The sequence below is a fragment of the Ambystoma mexicanum genome, chromosome 6q (assembly GCF_040938575.1).
Source record: "Ambystoma mexicanum isolate Mex_15411 chromosome 6q, UKY_AmexF1_1, whole genome shotgun sequence".
Taxonomy (NCBI): Eukaryota; Metazoa; Chordata; class Amphibia; order Caudata; family Ambystomatidae; genus Ambystoma; species Ambystoma mexicanum.
In genome coordinates this window covers 355,927,994-355,952,345 of record NC_090937.1, presented here as the reverse complement: position 1 = coordinate 355,952,345, position 24,352 = coordinate 355,927,994, and the positions used below count along the sequence as shown (strand labels likewise).

Here is a 24,352-nt window from a genome sequence, read left to right as displayed (position 1 = left end):
GGCAAAAAGTTAAAGTCATTTCTTTCTGGGGGTCAGATATCGTCTATGTTGTAAAGGTTACACCAGTTAAAAGCCCCCCCCCCCTCCCCAACAGACCAAAGGCACCCAGTCCTGGCAATGGGCTGCTCTAACCTATTGTGGAACAACTGCTACTTCTCGGGTGTGTAAAACAAAAGTGGTTTCCAACAACATCTCTTCTGCCAGACCATAAATATGTCCAGTGTGTTGCCACTGCACACTGCATTTTACAGATTTTGGTGAACCCACAAAATCCCAGTAGCGGCTGGTGGGCCTTTTTCTTTTTTTTTCTTTTTTTTTAAATTGGAGGTGCTTATATATTTCCCACAAATATGCCAGAACCACAAAGAGTAGCGAGCCTCATCGACCCACAGGAAGCTTGGAGGAAAGCATGTTCTCCCCCTGAGAAATTATTTTGAGTAATGGGTTAAAATGGTAGGTTTTAGAGCACACATTAAGTGACAAATTGGCTAAAAAGCCAAACAGTTTGCAATCAGTTTTGTAGGGGAACTCATGAAAAAAATCCAATAGATGCAAGTCACCAAAGGCGCAAAAGAGCATTTCCCAATGCATATTCATAATGTCTATGCCCACAATATATGCCAGTATAAAAACATTTTCATACTGGTTGTGCCCACACATTTGCATGCTTGCTGCACCAATACATGCCAGTATTCCCATATAAGAACGTATTAATGTTTGCTTTGCGACTAATTCTAGTAATGATACTATAAGAAAGCATATCCAATTTATGGCTTTATCAGAGATGCCCAGTAAAAATGGCAGCACCAAAATGCCATTTTAGCCACACAATTAAACTTATCATGAATGCTTTTGCAACAGCATTTTTTCACTGGGCTAGAAAATGCATTCCGTCCAACCACTCTTCCCACCCCTCCTGCCAAAATCAGCACCCGGATTGGCCCAGCACAAACACACACGCACACACGCACACACACACACACATTCACTCACACACCATTCACTCCCTCATTCACTAGCTCCTTCACATGCACACTCGTACATCTAATCAGTCATTAAACAAGTATACGCGCATACATACAGAAACAGAAACCTTAAATAAAGTCTTACCCTCTGCCCGGTCCTGATGCTCATCTGTGTGCTGGCAGCAACAGAGAAGCCGTCTGGCTTCCCCGCAGCATGAACAGGAAACAAAGAGCACTTCCCAGTTCTTGCACATGCAGGCAGGAGCCAGAGCGCTTCCGACGCAGTGCCCGATCTGTTTCTTCTATGTGTGAAAAGGCTCAAGAGCAGACACTCGCACATACAAATGTGCAGTTCGCCAGCCTGCACCTCCAATGGGCCAGGGAACAAAAACTGGCGAAGAGAAATTGTGTTTCCCTTTGACGGTCTACTACAGCCCAGGAACACTCAGCTTCAAAAAACAGCTGAGGGAGCGGCAAGTGTTAACACTGGGCTGGCTCATCAGCTCCTTCATAATGGTTGCAGGTTGTAGCGGGTCAGTGCCCCCTCACCCATTATCGATGAGCTGTCACTGCTGTAGGTTACCTCTTAAGTATTTAAATATGAAAATGAACTAATGAATCAATTGAATTGAGACATCTGCTGTCATAGAATATCCTCTTATAAATACTGGTTTATATTATTTATAACGCCTATGACTCATCGTTATCCGTGTAACCAAATCTATCAACAAATGCACTGCATTCATTTCTGCCCATATAATGATCAGATAGTGAGGAACGAGTTCCTATTTGCATGACTATGAACATTGCTAGCATTGAAATAGGATTCCTGCGACAGCCTGGTGTAGGGTTCTCATCTCTGCTCAGCTCAATTTGGGATGATTTGCTTGACTGAGGCATAGAAAACCAAAGTACTCTGGCAGTGTCTGCATTATGTGACCGGTTGTGGCAGGTGAATGCTTGCCACAATGTTACAATGTCTAGGCATGCTTAAACTCTATGTGCAATCTCCTACTGTAGGCCGGCCAGAGAGCATCAAGAGGGTGCCCAGACATTTGGTCGACCTAAAACTGGTCGAATGACATTTGGTCGACGCAATTTGGTCGAAAACCAAATGGTCGAATTTTTTTTTAATTATATATTTATTTTTCGGGTTTTGTTTTTTTACAAAAATGGGTTTTTAGAAAAAAAAGGGGGTTGGGGGGGGACCCCCCCCAAAAAAAAAAAAAAAAGGTGAAAATAAAAAAAATAAAAATTCGACCATTTGGTTTTCGACCAAATTGGCTCGACCATTTGTCTGATCGACCAATTTTTTTCCACCAAATGTCTGGTAACCCATCAAGAGGTCCTCCAAGACGGTGGTCTTAGGTTACCACCTGACAGACTCAAATGTAGAGTGTAGATGTCTGCTCAGGAAAATGAAGGGAGTGCAGAAAAATGCACACATAGCATTAGTGTTTCCAAGCTTCTTGCCCTTATCAGCCGCGTACGCTATCTGCCTAGAAAAGGCGGGCCGAGCGCTGCTATTCAAACAGTGGGCAGGGCACATTTCTCTTCCCTAATCCCATTCTCCTTTTCGTTGGACATGTCCGTTTACGCATGAATGAGTTTGGTGGAAGACGCTCAAGGTGAAGTGCACGCTTACAAATTAATTCACAAAAAATGACTTACTTAATGACGAACTCTTGGCTTACTCGTGAAGAGAGACTAACAGAATCACACAAAAAATGCTCAAGGTAGCTCTGACTTACTCGTAATGTACTCCAGGAAAGAGCCGAGTAAGTCAGGAGGTAGTCGACGCAACTGCAGGTGTCTTTTTTTTGTGAATCGAATAGTCTTTCTCCAGAAGAAAAATCAGGGGTTTTGTGCATCTGCCCATGTTTGTAACAGGCCTGCTGGGTCTACTAGGGCACGCAGGCAGCCAGCAGACATGTGTACGTATGGCATCATGTTAAGGGCAGGTTCATACATTATCCACTTTTCTTCATTGTGAGGTCCTCTCCCCTTATTTTCCATTAGCTTCCAGTGTGCCCGCATTCACTGGGTAACCCACACCCCTTCATGTTCCCAACATTGGCGGGGGGTGGGGAGGAGAGCGGTGGAACCTTTAAAGCGTACCTCCAAATTCCCTAAGTCAGAGTTCTAGAGCCCCTAATTGCTCAGCACGCCCCTGGGATACCTATATTTGTTTTCTTCTTTTGTCTCAGTATGTTCTACTTTTATCATCAGATTTTAATGATGCTTGTGTATCAGTGTCCAGCATAGGCAATAGCACACACAGGATCAAGGATGATGGGCAGACTGCCGCGCAGAGGCATAGACAAGGTAGGGCCTGAGCGGGAAAGGCCCACCCAAAATCTGTAAATGCCCACCCTGCATCGCTGTGTGGCCATTTACAGATGTTAATTGTACTGCAGTTGTCTCAACTACATTAGCTTCTGGCCCCACTTGTTAGACAATCCTGGCTACGCCGACGCGGCACGCTGATTTAGAGGAAACTAAACGTAACTACTGTCACCGATATGGCCTTTCGTTCAATGTCATTTATTAGTAAACAGCAGCAGCATGTTCCCTGAATTCCCATTTACTGTAACTCACCCTGGCATGCCCAGTGTTCCAAGGGCCAGGGATTTTGGCAGCTTTTCTGGCCAGTCGGGCAGTAGTGGGGTCAGACTGGTGCCATCGGAAATGGAATGAGTCGTCCAACCTGCGTTAGAAACCACGTAGCCACCCACGGGAAAGGCAGAGTTATTACTTTCCACAATTCTGGAAAACAAAAAGGTTTGAGGAGACAAAGTTATCAGATTGCAGACATATGACAACCAGTGAGCGCCTGATCGATCCCAGGCGTTTGACACACATATTCGGAAAGGCCAGGATTCGGGATCAGGGTCCACCATGCTCTGACCACATCATTGTGCTGAAGGAGGACGGATGTCCACAGTGCGGCTTTGCCCACCCTCCCATCCCCTTGCAATGGTGCACTAGATTGCATGAACTTTGATCCGGTTAAAGCATCCGGATTCATTATTTAAAGGTAAACTGTAAATTTGCTCTCTTTCTTCAGGAGTATCAAATCACATAACAGACTCCCAGCTGGACCGAACCAATGCCGCCTTCCCAAGGGAAAACTGCTCTATTCCTAAAGCCACACTTGCTGTATTCCCACCTGGATGCCTTAACCTAGATCTCGTTATGCACTGGGCTCCAAAAGGCACAGAGAGCACAGTTTAAGCGAAACGTACTTCCCCACCCAACAGTAAAGTCAACACGTCCAGAATCATACCCACGAGTCAAATCTACATGCAGTCCATTTAAGTGTTAGCATGTTGCATATGTGTTACTGGAACTGAGAGCCTAACGGGATGTTGCTTTTTGATGGGTTGATCAGTTTAGCCCTATTTTGAGCAGCAGCTGGGAACCCGTCAGGCATTGAATAAACGCCCAGGTGAGAATAGATCTAATGCCAATTCTGCAGAGACCATGTAAGAAGAGAGGCGGCTCGATTGCTGATGTAGTTTGATTAACAAAACCGCCCCATAAGCACCTTGTAGAACTATAATTACTTTCATGATATTGCTGAGTGAATATAAGGTTAACGAGCTCGCAATTCCACCCAAAAATCATCACGCTTCCACTTGAAATGGTCAATGCTGCATGGGCATCCCACAAGCGAGGCAGGGCAACTGCTGTTACCATCGGGAGCTGGGAGAGGGGCAGCCCCAACCTTCCCCGTGCCTGCTCCTCTCCTCCCCCCAACTACAGAGACACGCAGTCTCGGCAGCACAAAGCCACGGAAGGGTAAGGTGCGAACATTCATCTCACTCTTCCTCCAAACAGTAAGGTGCTAAGCACCATAAGGAAAACAACCATCAGGCACGGCCCAGGTTCAAAAGATCTGCTCCCACCAGGGGGCCAGACAGTCGGCTATCCGGCCGGGGGCTGCGACAACAGCAGGCCCCACCACATACACAACAAAGACCCAGGGCCTCCCTGGGTCCTATAAATGAGAGCAGCATGCTCAGAGTAAACACAATCTGTTTGTGGACCCTGAACGGGGAACCAAGCAAACAGGAGGTTCACTGTTTACTCAGTGTCTTCCAAATCTTCTTGCTTCTTTACCACAGAAACCGCCCACCCTACAAAAAGGGGAGAAAAACAAAAAGAAGTACAAGGCACTGTACGGTGCCCACAACAAGTCGTGGGACACAAGGCAGCGGCACGGGTCAGAGGGGGTAACCTCAGGACCCGGTGCCCAAAAGTATGATACCATCATGATATGCGATATTGTGTATTTGCCATAACTCACATCTCTACAATAAAATCCTACGGCCTTTTATTGCCAACACTTGACACAAGTTGTGAGCCTATCATTACAGGAGAGGGTTTGGGGTTCGGCCAATTCTAATGCATGCATATGGGTTCAGCAGTTATAAACTTTCAGGCCGATACGCCTTCCAGCAAGACGGAAGCACAATCTGAAGAGATATATATAAATGGAAGGCGGATTCAATAGTCAGGCGACATTCACCGGGCAACTAGCCCACACATTACTTACAATAATTCAGGGTCATAATGCGGGCTTACTCCTGGTGAGATACTACTAAATTCAAACATAAACGTCCAGGAGTAACTCTGGCCTACTCTGGGAAAGAAAATGCAAGTCAGGCGGCAAATGGAGTTACCACTGGTAACTTCTTTCGGAATAGAATCTTGTAGCTCACGCTAACTTCTTTGTGAATCATAGAATTTCAGTGTGATAAAGGTGACTATCTTTTTGGTATCAAATAGAACAAGCAATGTCAGGAAACATAAGAACTAACAAATGGCACACGGCATGCGCCCCTAAACTGAAAACCGAGGCAGAGAGCTGAAGCACCAATGATGCTCACCCAATAACAAACAGTGATCACACTGTAATGCCCCCTAAACTGAAAAGAGGTGCTGAGCTGAAACACCAATGGCACTCACCCAATAAACAGTGCTCACACTGTAATGTCCCCTAAACTGAGAAGAGGTGCTGAGCTCCAATACCAAATGGCACTCACCCAATAACAAACCAGGGCAAGCACTGCAAAGCTCCCTAACCTGGAGAGGCATAGAGCTGAAACACCATTGACACTCATTCAAGAACAAACCAGTGCTCACACTGCAAAGCTCCCTGAACTGAAACGCGGTGCTGAGGTCCAACATCAAATGGCACTCACTCAATAACAAACAGTGATCACACTGTAATGCCCCCTAAACTGAAAAAAGGTGCTGAGCTTCAACACCAAATGACACTCACCCAATAACAAACCAGGGCTAGCACTGCAAAGCTCCCTAACCTGAAGAGGCAGAGAGCTGAAACACCAGTGTCATTTATCCAAGAACAAACCAGTGCTCACACTGTATTGCACACTAAACTGAAAAGAGATGCTGAGCTGAAACACCATTGACACTGATCCAAAAACAAACCAGTGCTAGCTCTGCAAAGCTCCCTGACCTGAAAAGAGGTGGGAAGCTGAAGCACTAATGGCACTCACCCAATAATTAATCAGTGCAAATACAGGTGGAAAACACCTCAGATAAAATGGCTTCTTATTTCCACGTGACCCAAGGTGGAATTCAAGCAGTTGAGGGAAAAGTTCATTGTTTTTTTTAATTAAGCTATTAGTGTGCAGGAACCAAGCATCTCCATAGAACACGAAAACTCTACAAGAAGCAACATTACTGCCTCTCCTCCAGCCAAAATACAACCTAAATTATTATTCTTGAAACCATGTGAAATCATCCATCATAAAGGAATTTGGCGGTGGCATTCTGAATCGGCCAATCATCGCTCCACTCCCTCCAAACATTTGCTTATACAAGCGGCCCTGTCAACTAGCAGACAATCTCCAACACAGCACAGCTATAGACTACAAAGAAAAGGGACAAAACTACTGTACGCCTCCTTTAAACAAAATGATCACCTTCAATGCTGGTGTTAATGCTTAAGGTGAGTAAAAGGAGCAGACATTACAATTGCCAACTCAGGGGAAAGCTCCCTGCCCAAGGAATGTAATGACAGGAAATCGATACACTGTAAGAACACGGGAGCTGGTACCATTTTGGGAATCAACCCCCTTTATCACATCACTAAGCTTTGAATGCCCTGCACAGCCTCCCTTGTAAGGAAAGGATGGATTTCAAAGCTCTCTGCATCTTACAAAAAGCTATGAATATAGGCAGTCCTTCCTACATCAGACCGTGGTTCGAAGGTTATATTAAATCACTTTTACTTCAATTATGGTCAGACAGTTAAGATCCTCTGCCCTCCAGAACAACTTACTTTTGAGCAATAATTGGAAGATAATCAACTGAAATTCAGAACAATGCTAAAAACCCACCTGTTTATACAGACCGACCTGCCATTCAATTTTGGTATTGCTCCTCAGCTTTTGACTGTTGGGGTGCTGTGCCCTCCTTCCTCCTGCCTCATCCTTCGGGATGGGTCTTGCACTTGCACATTTGGCTGTACTTACCACTGAACACTTGTCTGCCTTGCAGGTGGCTTCCTGGACCCAGGACCTTGTTTCTATTGTGCTGGTTTGCTCTAGTACTGTTCTTGTTTGATCCCTACTTACTTGCTCTTCCCCAGCTACCTTTCCTCTTTCAGATCTAAATTCTCCAAGAATGGTGAATGACATTTTAGTGTTTGCTTCCACCTTGTCTGCATTCCCCCTACCTTTTGTGGCACCAAAAAGCATTCTACGCAGTGTGGCTTGTGGGGTGCATTTAAAGGCCCCAAATAGAAGTCCTTTTCACATGGAAAACAGGATTTTTAAACATTGAAAACAAAAACGGCCTGCACATGTGTGCAAATAAAAACAGTTTGAAATACTAAAAGTGAACAAAATATCACTGCTCACAGAAACATTTCAGGAAAACAAAACGTGTGGGTGGAAAAAGAGCAATGTCTATTATGTTTCACCCACAAGACTCCAGCGACATTTGAAGAGGCACTTTGTCTTCATGAAAAAAAATTCAGCACAGGCAGACCCTTTTGCTGGCTGTGGGCAAAACTTCACAAGGAAAACTCCCACTCCCAGCCTGGATGTCACATCTTCCATTTAATGACCAACCGCAATAAACATTTCCTGGTAAAGGCATCAAAATTCAGTGTTCTCCAGACCTACTGGATCTGAAAGTATGGACTTCACGAAAAGTCAACCTTTGGCTGGAGAATGACTAATGTGTGTGAAAATCAGGGCACCACTTCAAAGAGCAAGCTTTCAACACAAAGGAGACTGATAAAGGTACAAGCTGACCCAGTGAAAACAAATGGCAGGAGCAGGACCATTTGACCCACAAGAAGATGCACAATTTATTTAAGGGGATTATCAATTAGGCGTTTTTCTCAGCCATCATAAGGCGGATGGATTTCATCTATGTACGGTTTTTAATGTAATTTCCAGGCGATTCTGGGGATATAAAATTCATCTTCCTGTGACTCTGGGAACTGTAAGGGCCAGTTAAACTAGGTTTCTGTCTGATCTGAACATGTTCCAAATGTGAGAGTTGGGAGCCGGTGGAAATTGAAATTAGGGATATGCTTAATAACGTACATATTCATAACTGTTGTGCTTTTTATGGAAACGGCAGAAAGGTGTCACATGGCCGTACTACATGATACAGATTTGGTGGTCGCTTATCTAATTCCCCAGGATTAGCCGAAATAGAAAATATTTTTAGTCTGGCAGTTGCTAGTAAAATTATGAAGTTGTGATACAAAACTAGTTTTTGCCAAAATGTTGAAAGGAGAACAAAGGAGGAGTACAAATGGGAAGTGCCCTATGTTGCTTCAGACCCCTAAACCAATCCTCACTTGGAGGGTGGGTTTGGGAGGTGAGAGAAGGGTAACTATCCAATCATAATGGCAGGGATTATTCAAGGCATGTCGCATAGCAATTTGCAATGCAATTCTGTAGGTTTGCTAATCAAATGGACACTTGTGTAGCAAAGCTAGCTATTTAAGTTGTTCTCTTCAACGAAAGCACAGTTCATCCTGCATTCCTCTCTTGCCCTTGCTGCTCTCTTCGCCATCTTTTCTCTGTTTACTTCAAGTGCTAATAGAGAAAGTGCAGCAGTAATCATTAAGTGTCAAAGGCATGTGTGAGAGTGCCAGGCAAACATTTTTTCTTTTTCCAATAATTGCAAACCAGAAGTATTTGTGGTGATACTTTTAATAAGCTTTCTATATATCCTGTCTGGCAAAGACCAGTATGTGTCAACTTTATATTTTTTTTAAAAACAGTCCTGCAATACCATTCCTAAAATGTAAGTTTCCGGAAAGCCCTCAAAACAAGGCTATTTAACTAGCCCTCATTACACCAGTAGGATCCATAAGATATTAGTTCTAGCCGGTTCCCCTGTAACCTCTGAACCGGAGAGTCCACCCTTATGGTAAATTGCATGATTAACTGCTACCTGTCTGGCATTAGGTTTCTATAACCACGAACCACAGACAGGCTGTCTTCTCAGGTTGCCTTTCTTTCCGTTTCTTGTAACTAAGTAACACTTGTAACAGCGCCACGATGCCTGAGGGTTGCTTTGTGCACTTTATAAATGTAAAAAATAAATTAAATACATAAGTTGTTACATAATGCCTAATTGCATTATTGATACTGCAAAATACTGCACCATCGCCATGCTTTGAAGTAAAAGTTTAGGTCAATTTATGTACATTTCATAGTGTCAGCTAGATTTCTTTTTGTTGGTAAAGATGCATCATATTGATGAGTGCTTTTGAAAGCGTACACAATCACATGCTGTTGCTGGCGAATCTAGTTCTGTAGCCTGCAGGTCAAACATCTTGCAACTGGTGCTCAATCCATGAGCAAGTACATACTCCCTGACTTATTTATCACCATGTTTCTTTTTGCCAGGCACCCTGAAAGTAAGGTGACCAGAAACTACAATATTCCTGTAGTTAGCCTCCAGAGCTCGCTTTGCTTTATGATAAGGATTGTATTCTATATTACCACCTGCAGGAGACCGCTGGCCAACCTGTTATCGGGGCCTTTTTTATCATATCTATTTGTGTCCATTCATGAAGCTAACCCTTTACATTCATCAATGGCTCATCAATGGCTCACAAAGTATTTTCGCCCACTCACATAGTAGAGTAGATTTTATGAAGGACGAGTAGCATTTGCATGGGATGTTAGAAACTTTTTTTTAAACGTTTACTTTGTTTGCAGTAAATGCCAAATAAGTTTCACTGCGCATGGGTGGCTTCTGGGCGGCAGCAGTGTGCCAAACATAAAGCAGGTTTTTAGAGGCATGCACCATTTTACAGAAAACACATTTTAAATGTGTTGTCCTCCCTTGCTATGGGCCGAGTGCATTTCTCTTAGGTTGAATAGGTAAACAGAGTTAACCGACCTGCAGGTCTAGCTGAATTTTAAAGAATTTGCAAGGCTTGACTCCTCTCACTAATGTCTTATTTCAGCGGTACACTAAACTGCTGTATTGCTCATTTCATGTCTTGGGTACAAATAACTTCTTGTGACATTAACAATATTAGTACAAAATTGCTAATCAAATGTGTCTATTTGCTAATCAAAAAGATTTTAATTACCAAACGCTGCTAATCAATTTTTGAAAACTAATTATGCCTTGTTATTGTAGGGTAATTCACAAGATTGTAAAATTGGTGGTGTGATCTGACAGCTGTAAGGAGACAGCAGAGGAGAATGCTCGGAGGCATCTGGGTGGAGCAGTCTATTTCTAGGAAGGGATCAAAGCTGACTGGGTCCTATGATGGAGAGCGGGAGGCCATCTTTAAGAGTGGAGTGACCAGATCCCTGCCCTATCTTTCCAGAGTGTCCGGAGTTGCAGCTGGCTTTCCTGAACCCTAAAAAGAGGCTTTATGTATGTAGAACTGAGGATGCAGCTGGCTCAGGAAAAACACCACTTGAATCAGGATAACAACGTCCTATAACAGAGGATAAATCAGTTGGAAATGGAGGTAGAAAAGGAACGGTCAGGTTCTCAGGAACTGAGCAGAATTAAAGAAGAAAGGAATGAGCTTGTAGAGAGAGTTAGGCATATAGACGCTGATCTAATAGATGCAGCAAAATGTAGGGATGAACAAGAGAAAGATTAGCCTCCTGAAGGAAAAGCGTCTTGAATATGCATACAAGGCTCAGGGCTCAGGGTGAGAAAATGAATCACTTCAGCAGGCGGTGCAGCAAACAAAGGATCAGTTGGTAGCTCAGAGGAGGGTTCATTGATTTAATCAGGCCTTAGTGTCAGAATCAAAAGGCCAGCTCTCTGACTACCAACAGCAAATAAATAAAGACAGAAGCAAGTGTGAGAGCCTCACCAACGGAAACAGAGGCACCCTGACCAAATCAGGATATGGGACATGGCCCACTGATCAAGGCGAGGCGCCCTTCCCAACAGTGGCCTCATGCCAGTAATTTACAACCTCTCGTGAACAAATAGGGACTGCATGCATGCCACATATAAAGATCAGGGTGACATGAGGCAGTTAGACTTACCCAGGCCTAGCTCAGCTGATCAAGAAGGCCAGTCCCTGTCTGATATTGGTGAATATTCAGCTCTACCACACAAAAGGGAAAGTGGCTGGCCCAGTGTGTCCTGGGAAATAAAGAATAATACGGTAAGTACTTCAGACCATGAAAACTCTTATGAGGAGAAAGTCGGGGAGTTAGGGGAGTTAGATTGGCTGAAGATGTGATTACAAAGAGACCACCTTGGCCGCTTTGCTGAAGGAGACAAGCCAGACCTTAGCCTAGGAAGGGCATTCTAAAAACCTTTGTGTATTCAGGGGAAGGGGGGAATTCCCCAGACTCCCTGGTAGGAGGGATGAGGAAACTGGGTTCTATCCTGGGCCTGAAAGGAATTCCAGGGAGGGTGACCCTGAGAGTCCACTTTGGTCCAGGCAAATGGAGTCCAGACCCCATGGTTCTGGGAGGTATTCTCAGTCTCAGAGAGATAGGGAACGCCTAGAAGACAGGTAAGGGAGTACCGGTAGCAGTCCTGGGTCAGAAGGTGAATTTACTCCGGTACATAGGAAGAAAAAACAGCGAAGCAGAGCAAGTGTTTTGTGAAAGACCCAATAAGACAAATCAAGGCCATAAAGAGCTTCCTGACCCCATACAACAAGAATGCCAAGTATTCGGAATGGGAGCACCTGGAAATTTATGAGCAGATGATGGCATTATTCCAGATCAGGAATGATGTGAATTGTATAGCATTTGCTAAATGGACGTTCTCACCCGAGTACTCCAGTTTCTTTGCAGGACTGAAGGACCAGGATCATCATAAATGGTCCACATATAAGGCCATCCTGAAACAGTTTTTCACCCATAGGAACCCACAAGAGGCCTGTAAGGCTGCATATAACTTGCAGTGTGGGGAAGATCAGGTGCCTAGGGATTTTGTGCAGGAGTTAAAGCGTGCATTAGCTCAGGCTTCCCGACGGGTAACACCAATAGTAGGGGGTACATAACTACATATTTCCATGCTCTCCCCAAATACATAATGACTCAGTTGGTGGGTGACTTTCACAAGCATACGACCGTGAATTGGGTGATTGAATAGGCCACCACGATTTATGAGGTCCAAAAGCCTGCTGAGAGTAAAAATACTGTCAAATCCCCCAAACCATCCAACACCCCTGCTGCTGCAAAGGTGGCAGAGGTAAAAACTACCCCTCCATTGGATCTTGCGATGGGGGGACCTAAAAGTAACCCTCCAGCCAACAAGCAAAATGGAAAGCAAGAGGGACCCCCCCCCCTCCCCCAACCCGGCCCAATCGAATGGTAGTCAGGCTGGGGCACAGAACAATGATCCCTTTGAACTGGCCACCTATATAAGTCCTAGGTACAAGGATACTAAACCTATCCTGGGGTATGTATACACTCCCCTGGCCCAAGAGGGAGCAGAGGACTAATCAGGTAAGTACTGCCCTGGGAAACTTCCCTCCAAACTTCCCACAGGAGAGAAGTATCACTCCACCTCCCAATCTAAACGTTTTCCCTAGATATCCCCCAAACCAGAACTTCCATAACAATCCTCCTCTCCCTCTGCGGGTCCAGGACAATAGATCCCTGAACCCAGGAGAAAGGAGATTTAGGATGGAAAATTATGGGGGGAATTTCCAGTACCCGAGCTACTCCGGGAGAAGGGATAGTTACCCCTTTCAGGAGCAGCAGAGGTAGGACTTGAGACCTCTCTACCACCCATACAAGGTCTTGCAACTGGAGCGACGGGTCCAGAAACTGACCAATGATCTGGGGCACATGCTGAGGGCTCAGTCCAATTCTCAACCTAACCCTGCTTTCCCAGAATTTCCCAACACCCTGGTCTGATGCCCCAAGGGGGAAATGACGGGAAGAAACCTCGGACAAACCACAGGTTCCAGTGGAGGGGGCCTGGGTGGAGGGGAGATGCTGAGCCCTTGAATACGCATCCTTTCTCACCCAAACAGAACCCCTAAAAACCTCTTAGCCTGAACGGGTCTTCTACCCCCAAAATGTTAGAACCCAAAGAGCAAAGGGTATGTAGGAGAGGCCAAAGAAGAATCCACCTTGTGGAGAAACTCCGGATTATCCCCCTTGAAAGAGAAGAATCCCTGGAAGATTCAGGTAAGCAGACCTTCTCTTTCAAAAAGTGGGGAGGGGGCCTCCCAAAGAAAAATGGGTCCCAAAAGACCCTGTGTGGGACATGGCAAGTATGGAGGCCGACCCAGAACCAGAATTTATTCAACCACAAACATGTGAGTCACATGGAAGTGAAACAGAGGGAGTGTCCTTTCTCCAAACAGGTTCTGAGAACTGTTGCAACGTAAAGGGGGACATCCAAGGAGCCAGTGAAAATGAGGATGCCCAAACAACTCCCATTGCGAGTTGCAAAGTTTTTTTTTTGTACAGATCCCCGAACTCCGACACAGAAAACTGCCCAAGATCACACAGTGTCGGAGTTCAATATTAAGAAAATGACAACCGGGCTGTCAAATAACTCACACTTTCTTTGCACCTTGGAGGAGAAAGAAGGCAGATTTTATGCACTAGTTAAGGTTAGTTTGAATTATCAGCTCTGGTGGATACTGGGTCCCAAGCCACCCTCCTGTCAAAAAGGGCCTTTGACCAACTAAACTCAGGACGGGAGGAGGGCTACCAAATTCCACACACACCACTTCCCTGACAAATCCAAAATTCCAACGGGAATGATATTTCCATCGAAGGGACTGTGGATCTGGACATAAAAATGGGACAGCACCGGCTGAATCATCCGGTGATCATTGTGAATTTAACTGTGCTTTTGGGACAATCCATTAATAAACTTTAGGAAACACCTACACAACATTTAAAGTGTAAGGGGGTCATAAATAATGGACAAAATGATAGGTTTCTATCTCATGTGAAAGTTAGATTTGTTGACTGTTTACCAGCTCCTCGTTCCCCAGTGGTTGCTCCTGGTCCCCGTTTAATGCTGTATACCCAGGAGATGCTTTTAACTCCTGCTTATCCAATATTATTTTCGATCCCCGATATTGATGAATTTGAGTGCCAAAATGGTTCATAAGATAGCTCAGTGTGTTAAGCACTTGTTGCACACATCTGTGTTCACATACCAGATCACAGTAGCACACCGCAGCAAGGCTGCTTCAGCCTTTTCCTCTTTCTGGGGAGATGAAAATGAGTATCCCGTTTTTCCTGATACTAAGATGTGTACCTGTACCAGAAGGCGCTGATATAATAACGAAAGCTCCTTTTGGAAGCTTGACAAGAATCCATTGCTTTCACTAGAGGTTTTGAGATGTTTACAACTTGGTGGAGCAAATTGTGACAATTCTGCAGCATTAACGTATGCATTTAGAATGTACATAGTGGAAAAAAAAAGTCACACCAAATAGCGAAAATCAAAGGTCTGCATCCACTGGTGGTGCCCCACGAATTCGCCGTAAAGTGCAATGTTAGCACTCGTGTAGAGCGGGCAGCTTTAAGTCACAGCAAAGGAAGAGTTGTCATTGTGCGCCCTCTAGTGGTAAAATAAGATATTCACATTTAATTGTAAATGTAAAGAATGGGAGAAGGTTGCTCATGAGATGAAGTCTCGGATCTTTAGTAGTAAAGATGTGAGTTGATGCACAAATGTAGTCAAAGGTTGAAATGAAAGCACTGCAGCGGAGCTGGTGCAAAGTAAAAGTGGTGTTGGCATTGTACAGCTTCTAGATTGTCCAACAAGAAGAGCAGTTGTTAATACTTAAACGTGAAAAGCAATATGTGGTCTGTGGCTACAATGTGTACCAAGCAAACCTGGATTCCAACGGCTACTTCTAAAATAGGCAAAACACGGGCTTGTTTAAAAAGTGTAAATTGCATGGGGAAGGGGAGAGATGTGGCATTTATAACGCGACTGTACACAAGTTTTTCTAGGCATGACAAGACGGGGAAACAAAGGGAGGTCATCAGGCGGAAGGATGTGTCTGATCTTTCGTAGCAGGTGTAGCTGTAGGTTACATGTTTTGGTGACATCAGCAATGAGGTGGTGTGTGAAGGAAAGGTGATGGTGAAGCCCAGGGATTTGATGGGTATGGAGAGTGATGTGTGGGTTGTCCTGAGCAAACACTTTAATCCATAGGGTAAGTTTGAGTTTGTATCTGTGGGGCAGATGGGCAGGTATTCTGTTTTGGAAGGTTTGATCTGGAGGTAGTAGTTGGCCATCCAGGTGGTAATGGTGGAGAGATAGCTTTTGAGGGTGTGGATTTGATTTGGAAGTAGATTTGCTGTCGTCCGTGTATTTGTGAAAATGGGCATGGTGTATGCTAAGGGTCTGTCCAAAGAATTCAACATATGGGTTGAATAGGAGTGACAATAGGGTGAAGTCTTGTGGGATGACTACTTGACCGGGGTGAGGTTGGATCAAAAAGGGGGCATGGACACAAAATATGTGCTGTCAGTAAGGAAGGCGGTGAACCAGTCGAGGACAGTGTTTGCGAGTTTCATACGGCGGGTTGGGATGTCGAGTAGAATGGTGTGGTCGATGATGTGAAAGGCTCCAGAGATTTTAAAGGACATGTGTAGTGCAGTGTGTCTTTTGTCAGTGATTTTGTGGAGGTCAGAGGATGTGAAGTTTAGCGGTCTTGTTTCTGTATTCAGGTCAAAAGCCAGATTGGAAGGGGTCAAGTAGGATGTTTGTGGTGGTGTGTTGTTCCAGTTCTGTAGTAAAAAAGCGTTAAATGATTCTGATGAGATATGGCAGAGTATTAATGGGGGTGGTAATTTTTGGGGAGCTTTTTTTTTTTTTAGAAGGGGTGAGATGTGTCCAGTTTTGAGTTGAGAGAGGGTAATGCCAGGTCACAGACAAGAGTTGATGATGTTTGTTTATTTATATAGCACTCCAAACCCAGAGGTATCTGGGCACGTTACAGGTTACTTATCGTTACATGTTACAGGTCATTTAGAATCAGATAATGAAGAAATGGCTACATGACATTATTTACATGGTATTTTACATTATTTAAACAGAGATTTACAAACAAATTTACAGCGATATACAAGCAGTGTAATAATCTAGGTAAGAGCAAGAGTGTCGTCCCGATGCCAGTTATAAATCGCAAGAAAAGAGCCAATTTTTTTTTTTTTTTTTTTCTGAAACTGAGGAAGGAAGGGTCTGATCTTAAAGCTGTAGGCATGGAGTTCAACAGCTGCACTGCCATAACAGGAAAGCTACTTCCCCCTGCTTCTTAAGCTTGTATCTGGGGACATTAAGACAGTGCAAATGCAAGGTCCTGGTGGGACGTGCAGATGTGTTTTTAGCAAATGTATCCATTAGGTATTTGGGGGGTGAGTTAGGTATTTGGGAGTAAGGGTTAATGATTTGAACTGTATTCTATCCTTGACTGAGAGCCAATTAGTGTTACGTCTAGCCTCTGAGATGTGTTGCATTCTCGAAATACTAAGCGCAGTTCATAGGACATTATTTTGTAAAATGTGTAGTTTATTAACATTTTATTTACTTAATCCAAGATAGAGTGCATTACAGTAGTCTAATTTCGAGCAAATTAGGGCTCTAACTAAGGTAATGCAGCTGGCTGTAGAGAGGAACGGTTTACAGGCGTGGATTAACTTACATGTATAAGATGTTGCTGAAGCTGTGGCATTGACTTGCCTATGTAAGTTCAGGGCTGAGTCTAGGTAGAAGCCCAACGTTTTTACCTCCTTAGCAGCTTTAATGTCTATGCCGTCGATGTTAACTGTACAAAACTGGTTACTTAATTTGTTGAGTCTGGCTGGTGCTCCAATGAGCAGGAGCTCGGTCTTTTCCACTTTCAGACAGAGGCCACGAGGTGCCATCCAGGTCTGAATGATAAGATAGATTTTATTCACCAAGGCAGAGTCAATGTCATAATCACCAGACATAGGTATGATAATCTGGGTGTCATATGTATAGTTAGTGTAGGTGACACCCGATTTATCTACGTCCTCAAAAAGAGGCTTTGTGAGAATATTGTACATCGTGGGTGATACACACAAACCTTGTGGTACTCCACTGGTTATAGGTGCTGGCTCCGCTGATGTAGTAGGTGAGAAGACTCTCAAGGAACGATTGTCCAGAAAGGATTGAATCCAAGCCGTCGCTTCAGGGGAGAAGTGGGCTGCTGTAGACAAGTGTGTGCAAAGCACTTTATGGTCCACTAAATCAAAAGCAGCAGAGAGGTCTAGTAAAAGGAGGGGAGCCAGTTTCCCTTTGTCCTTTAACTCGTCGATTTGGTTTTTCAGATCAATCAAGGCAGTTTCGGTGCCGTGTTTGGGTCTAAAGCCCGACTGGCGGAGCCCCAAAAGATTGTTAGTCTCAAGATAACTCTGTATCTGAATATAGGCCACCTGGTCAATGATTTTTAACAGAAATGGGACCATTGTTATGGGTCTGTAATTGGTCGGGATGTTAGGGTCAAGAGCGGGCTTCTTTAACAGCGGGAGGACTCAGGCATCCTTAAGGTTGGTAAGGACAGTGCAGTGCAGGAGTCAAATGAAGAGAGATTAATGTAGTGATGAACGGGGCTAGGTCCCTTGATGATCCTTTAATTATTGTTGCCGGGCAAATGTCTCACTGGCATCTGGTCGGTTTGAGGGAGGCTATTATATCCTCCACTTCCTGAATAGAAACCCGGGCAAATTTGAATCGATTAAAAGGTTTAGTTGGGTCTGACTGAGATCCCTGCAGAGGAGGTGCGTTAGTAAGGTTTTGTTTTTTTTACCTCCATTTCATCTTGTAGGTGAGAAATTTTATTGGCTAATGCAGTTTCAATATTTGTGCACCAGGTCTTGACTTTGGTGCACGTATCAATTGAAGGTGTAGGGGATTCAATTTCTCCTAAAATGACGAGTTCCCATGTACTTGAGCTAGCTTTGTTAATCCTGTCATTCTACGTGTCACGTTTGGTTTGGATGATCTCAGATTTATATTTTGCTGCAATTTGAGAGATTATCCTTATTTAATAGTTTTGGGTTATTTTTCCAAAGGGATTCAGCTTTCCTTTTTTCAGCCCGTATGGTTTTGAGATTTGGGGTGAACCATGAATTAAAATTAGATCTAGGTTTACCTTTGCATATTTGTAGGGGTGCAATATTTTCTATGGCTTAATTAATCGTGGAGTTGTGCAAGTCTACTAGGGTTGCCGGGTCAAAGCTAGCAGGCATGGGATTAATAATAGGATAGAGAAGCAGAAGTAGATTATCCCCGTTATTTTACGTTTGTTTCTGGTGAGTAGTGGAGGGGCCAGGAGGTTCGTCCAAGTTGGTTGTGGGCTATCTTGAATAGTGAATGATAGTAGGTGATGATCAGTCCAGGCGCAAGGTTCGTTGGACGTTATCGTAGTCTCGCAGTTAAGATTGACCCTTTGAGTAAAGCCTAGTTCCGAGATAGTATTGGCAAGGGCCAAGGAATTTTGATCATTTAAGTCATTAAGAACAATATTGAAGTCCCCAAGTACTATGATTTGAGAGATGGGTTGTGTTAGTCGAAAGTAATGCTTTGAGGTCTTCCTCAAACGATGCAATGGGGCCAGGTGGTCTATATAATTGGTGCGCAAGGCTGAAAGTGGCAGTTTAACTGTCAAAAGTTAACCCGACGGGAAAGCACGATGTGTTGAGACCCTTAGTCCCAGATTAGTTTTGGCAATGAAGGCAATGCCAGTTCCTCTAGACGTTTCTCTATCTAGCCTCAGTATGGAGTAGTTGTCTGGAATAGCAAGTGAGAGGGGAAGGTCATGCAACTGCATGGAGCAAAGTTTCTGTTATTGCTAGAAAGTCTAATTGTTTAGAGGTTATCAAGTCGGAGATGTCTAATGCATGGGCTACCATAGATCTAGTGTTAATAAGAGCATCTTTGATATGTAGAGAATTGTTATCTAGATGATTAGGAGCATAGAGTGAGGTTTTCTGGCCCGTGAGGTTATTTTTAGTTCAGTTATTTTTAGGTTTAAAACTCTCCTTAGAAGGATTTTTCAAATCTTGATTGTCGTTAAGATTGGGAGATAGTTTGTGAATTTTATTCAGTCTAGAACCAAGTCTGTCATTTCTGACATTAGTGGAGCAAGGTTGGTTGGGTGTAGGCCTTGTGGCAAATCGTTGAATCCGTTGGTCAGGAGTTAAGGTGCAAGTAGGACTAGAGGTAAGATTGTCAGTAGTATTAAGATTACTGGCTACAGTATTTAGTTGTGGCAGAAATGTATTCGGTCTTATAGTTTTGGACTGAGGAACTGTTATTAGGTTGTCAGTGCTTGGATTAAGTGGTGGAAGGAATTTAGTTGGTTTTACGCCATTTGATTGAAACGTAGGTATAGTCATAGTAGGAGGGAGCATAATAGTAGCCTTAATTAGGTCCCAAGACGTGTATATTCAGATATCAACCTTAGGCATAGTAGTATCTACGGCTAGGACAGGTGTGCTTTTGCAAATGAGTAATACCAATAAGCCTACAAAGGTTGTAGAGATGGCGTACATGGCTTGGATTACCAGTGTAGTACACGGGTAGGAAGGCTGTTCAGTTGGTAAATAGGGATTATGAATAATGGTAGTCATTAATAGTTAGTTGTGGCACAGTAGTTCCAGATATGAATTATTTATTGACATATAATATGACTAGCCCTGCACAGTGGCAAGGTACGTTTCAGAGCAAGCATGAGGCTACGGAAGAGTCATGCATATGGGACTGGCGTATTTATAAGTACAAACCTAAGTAGACAGTCATTTCAGGCATGTAGCGGCAAGATACGGAGGTAGCCGATCAAGGGTCGTCACTATAGTTTAACACTTAGCATTCATGAGATTCTGCCTGACTCAATCATTTACACAGCTGGCAAAGTAGCCTAAGGGTCACAGTAGAGTTACACGTGTATGAAGGGAGGGAGGCAAATTACGCTAGGCATGCAATCAACACTGTGGTTATCTGTTGACAATGATAACATGGAATGTGGCCTAGCATAACAAAACTACAGTATTTCCTCGTACAATTACCAACATGGGATTGTGTGCACTGGTCCTGGACCATCGTAATTGTTAGTACTTAAACAGTTAGTGCCAGCATATCAAATTGACAAACTTGAGGTCAAGGTACTTTACAAAGAGTGGTGACGAGATGTGAAAGGACGGCACATTGATGCGGGAGCCGTGAATGGCAATTATATTATGAGTAAGTGCACACAAGGCAATACCTTCAAGTTGAAAGAATTTGTGGCATGTAATATGGGCCAGATGCACAAACATAGCTGATAACACGACAAGTTAAGGCAGGGATCACCTCACAGTTATGTGAACGCTTGCCACAGGTAATGCCGATTACTTAAATAATAGTCACGATTTTGCAAAGATGATGAAAATGAGTGTTAGGCAAACGGGGCTTAGAGACGTTGGAGGAGGTAGTAGTAGGGGGATCTACGTGATCCGACCACGGCTGATTTTGCCAAGGCTGGAAAGTTTGCATGAGAAAGGTGTGAACCATCAAATGTTTGCACCTTTCTCATGCAAACACACGTTGATACCCACACACCCACCCACAACACACCCATGACACACCCACACCCCCACCTGCAGAAACCCCACTTACCTTCTTCACGCTGGGTCCCTACAGCGCCAGCTCCCTTTCACTTCTGTGATCGGGAACCAGTGCCACATGGTCCTTTTCTTTTTTTTTTTCTTTTTTTACAGAAGGCTGCAGGGGTGTCCCCCGCAACCCCCACTCACTATACTATGAAGTATAGTGAGTGGGGCGATGCGAGGGACACCCCCGCAGCCCCCGTTTCTTTTTTATTACAGTGCTACCACCAAAGGCTCGAACGTTTGGTGTTCGAACCTTTGGTGGTAGCATTTTTAGAACTTTTGGTCCTTGCAAGCCTTTATAGTCGGTAAGAAAGTACAATTCTGTAGTAGGTAGGCGCTTCCCGAGCTAGTGGGGAGCACGGGTGCTGATGCAATGCAGCTTGAGGTGGTCATGCATCATCCAAGAAGTGTGAGTGGATGGGGTTGTGGAGGGTGTTGGAAAGGGATTTGACATTATTGAATAGTTTCTGTGTACATTTGGTGGTAGATTCACCCTGGGTTACCCAGGGTAATCCAGATGTGGATCCTTGCTCACTGTGCTTAGAGAGGCACAGCTTCTCCTCACTGTTGAGGCCCAATGAAACCGAAAGTTGTCTGGGGTTGCAGTTTGTACTCTTGTTCAGGGGAGAATTGCCTAGCATTTTGGTGCTGGGCTGGCCAGGTGGCTGGGACCAGACTGCTATGCAAATAGCTGTTTCTACTCTGTAAAAGGCACAGTTAGCTAAAACGTGGCTGTTGACACTTCTGAATGGGAACCTACACATAGAACAGGTTATTTGGACAGATTTGTTCCCAGTAGAGGGGCTCCCAGACCTCTGTACAAAAAGAAAGATAATACCAAAGCCATGTCGGTTCTAATTTTTGAACCAACCCAACAGATAGAAAAATACTGCTCACCAATATGAAGGCTAAAGGATTGTTTCGAAATCCCGCCACAATGTAGTAAAGAAGGCACTCAAAGCCTGTGCCTATAGTTGGTCTATTCCAGTCGAATTAACATTAGCACATAATATTTAAGAAGTTTGGATTCTGTGAAACGTTTGGAAGCCTTAGTGATGGGGAAGAGAAGGATTAATGTCACTAAGACGTGAAGATATGTTGCCAGGACATTTTGAAATTTGCAGAAAGTTGAGAACTACTGTGATGGCAAACCGGTCATTGGAGGGACTTCCTTTTCAGCCAAAGCAACACACTTCTCCTTAGATACACTACATACTAGTTCTCAGTTTCTACACTTTCAAAAACTCCTATTCAACTTAATAGCAGAAAACCACCCAATGGCGCTAAACGCATTTGTAAACACAAGGCTGAACTAGTGCCAGAGCATCTAAACGGGCCTCACCTTCTATCAAATCAAAAAAGATACTTTTTGGCTTAGGCAAAGGCCAAATCAAAACCATTCAATATCACCCAATGCAAGCCAGGAACTCCTTTGACTTCTTGTTCCTTAAATACGGATACAGGAAGGCTCTGCACCATATTACCTACAAGAATAGATATCACAATGACAACCAACGGAGCCCTAGGTCCACACAGACCAACTTGCCTGCCAATCCCAAAAACAGCATGTTGGCCCTGAAGCAGAAGAATATCCCCTCCGATTACTACTAACCACTGAAATAACCTCCCAGAAGATGTAGACCCCACAACCTGTGGCGTCTTAAAGCAAAAAGACATATCTGTGCGAAAAATACATCCATGGAGTCGCCTCTGGAGCCTGCCAAAACACCAAGCTGCCAGGAAGTTATGTAGTGAGCCCTCTAAACGTATCAGACAAACTAATGATGCAACAATATCTGGACCAGTGAGCCAACATCCCACCAGGGATGGTGAGAGACAGTGTAGAGTACACGGCTCCCTATCCACTTTTATATGTCCACCACCAACCTGAAATCATCACTTAATGTTTGGCACTCTATTCCTATAGGCTATAATGCCTTTGGTGCTTATTCATTTTAATAAAACAAGACTTACCTGGCAACCTGAGTGCCCATCATGATGTCTCCTTCCTTCAAGGAATACTGACTGTAGGGCCTGTAAATGAAAATTCATGAACGTTTATTTTTTTTCAAACAAGCACCCGCAGGTTACTCTTGACTAGGTTACAATCATTCAAATGCATTGCCAGATGTGCAATATGCTATCAGAGAGGTCATGCGTGAAGGTTTCTGTGGTTTCCGTTCCATCTGCAGTTTTAAAACCATAATAAATGAAGTTAACATTTATACAACTTTAATAAATAAGTTTGTTGGTTTTCTATAGAAGTGTTAAATCAAGCTCCCCAAACCAAATTCAGATAACATGATCTCTTACATAGGAATCGTCTTGCACCTGGAGGTCACTTGTGCTGTTCAAAATGACCAAATAATACAAAATAAAAAAAGTCATATGGTGAAATAAATTACATTGATCTGTAATTGTTGGTTAATTAATTTACCCAACACAGGAAACATATACCCACACTAACAGTAACTCGCGCCTAGAAACACTTGTGTACAGGCGCGTTATTAATGCCACATCATCATGCTCAAGCCCGGTAAACCCACTAATGAGTGCGGATCATATAGGTCCCTCTCGCTAATGAATTTGGACACCAAAATCTTTGCCAAAGTGATTGCTAGCCGCTTCCTCCCGGTCATGTCGTACATGGTCCACTATGATCAATCAGGCTTTGTACCCGGGAGATCAACATCCCATAACATCAGAAGGCTGCTTAATGTCATGTCACGCATTGAACAAGGGACATTGAACATCCTTCTGGATGCCCAGAAGGCGTTCGACATGGTGTCTTGGAAATATATTTGGTTGGTCTTGGAAAACATGGGTACAGGGCCTAATATGATAGCATATATTAAGTTGCTGTACACTTCCCCGGTGGCCAGGGTGCGAGTTAACTCCCAGACGTCCGTATGTTCCCTCTCTTTAGAGGCACTCGACAAGGATGCCCGTTTTCCCCGATCCTGTTCGCTTTGGCAATAGAGCCATTGGCCGACTACGTCAGGGAGCGGCACACGCGCAAAGGGGTGCGGCTGAAAGACTCCCCTGAGATCATCTTGCTTTATGTGGACGATGTATTACTCTTTATCAAGAGACCCAGCTGTTCATCTGGACCCAATCTTACGCGACATCACCCGCATAGGTACATACTCCGGGTTCACTATAAATTATACTAAATCTGAGATCTTCCATCTTACTAGCTCCACGGTACAGCCCACCACCGAGTATCCGCTCTGTTGGTCCCCGAATGGGATCAAGTACTTGGGAGTCCAGGTGTCCCTGTCCAAA

At 44.0% G+C, this 24,352-nt stretch overlaps 1 protein-coding gene across 1 annotated transcript in view; it reads right to left on the bottom strand.

The window, feature by feature from the left end:
* Nucleotides 1-24,352, bottom strand: part of PTGR1 (prostaglandin reductase 1) — a 316,150-nt gene that overhangs the window by 114,314 nt on the left and 177,484 nt on the right. The window contains exons 4-5 of the mRNA XM_069630845.1: nt 23,042-23,101; nt 3,564-3,731 (exon numbers count right to left, since the gene is read on the bottom strand). Of these exons, the coding sequence (XP_069486946.1) occupies nt 3,564-3,731; nt 23,042-23,101 (228 nt within the window). The remainder of the gene's footprint in view (nt 1-3,563; nt 3,732-23,041; nt 23,102-24,352) is intronic.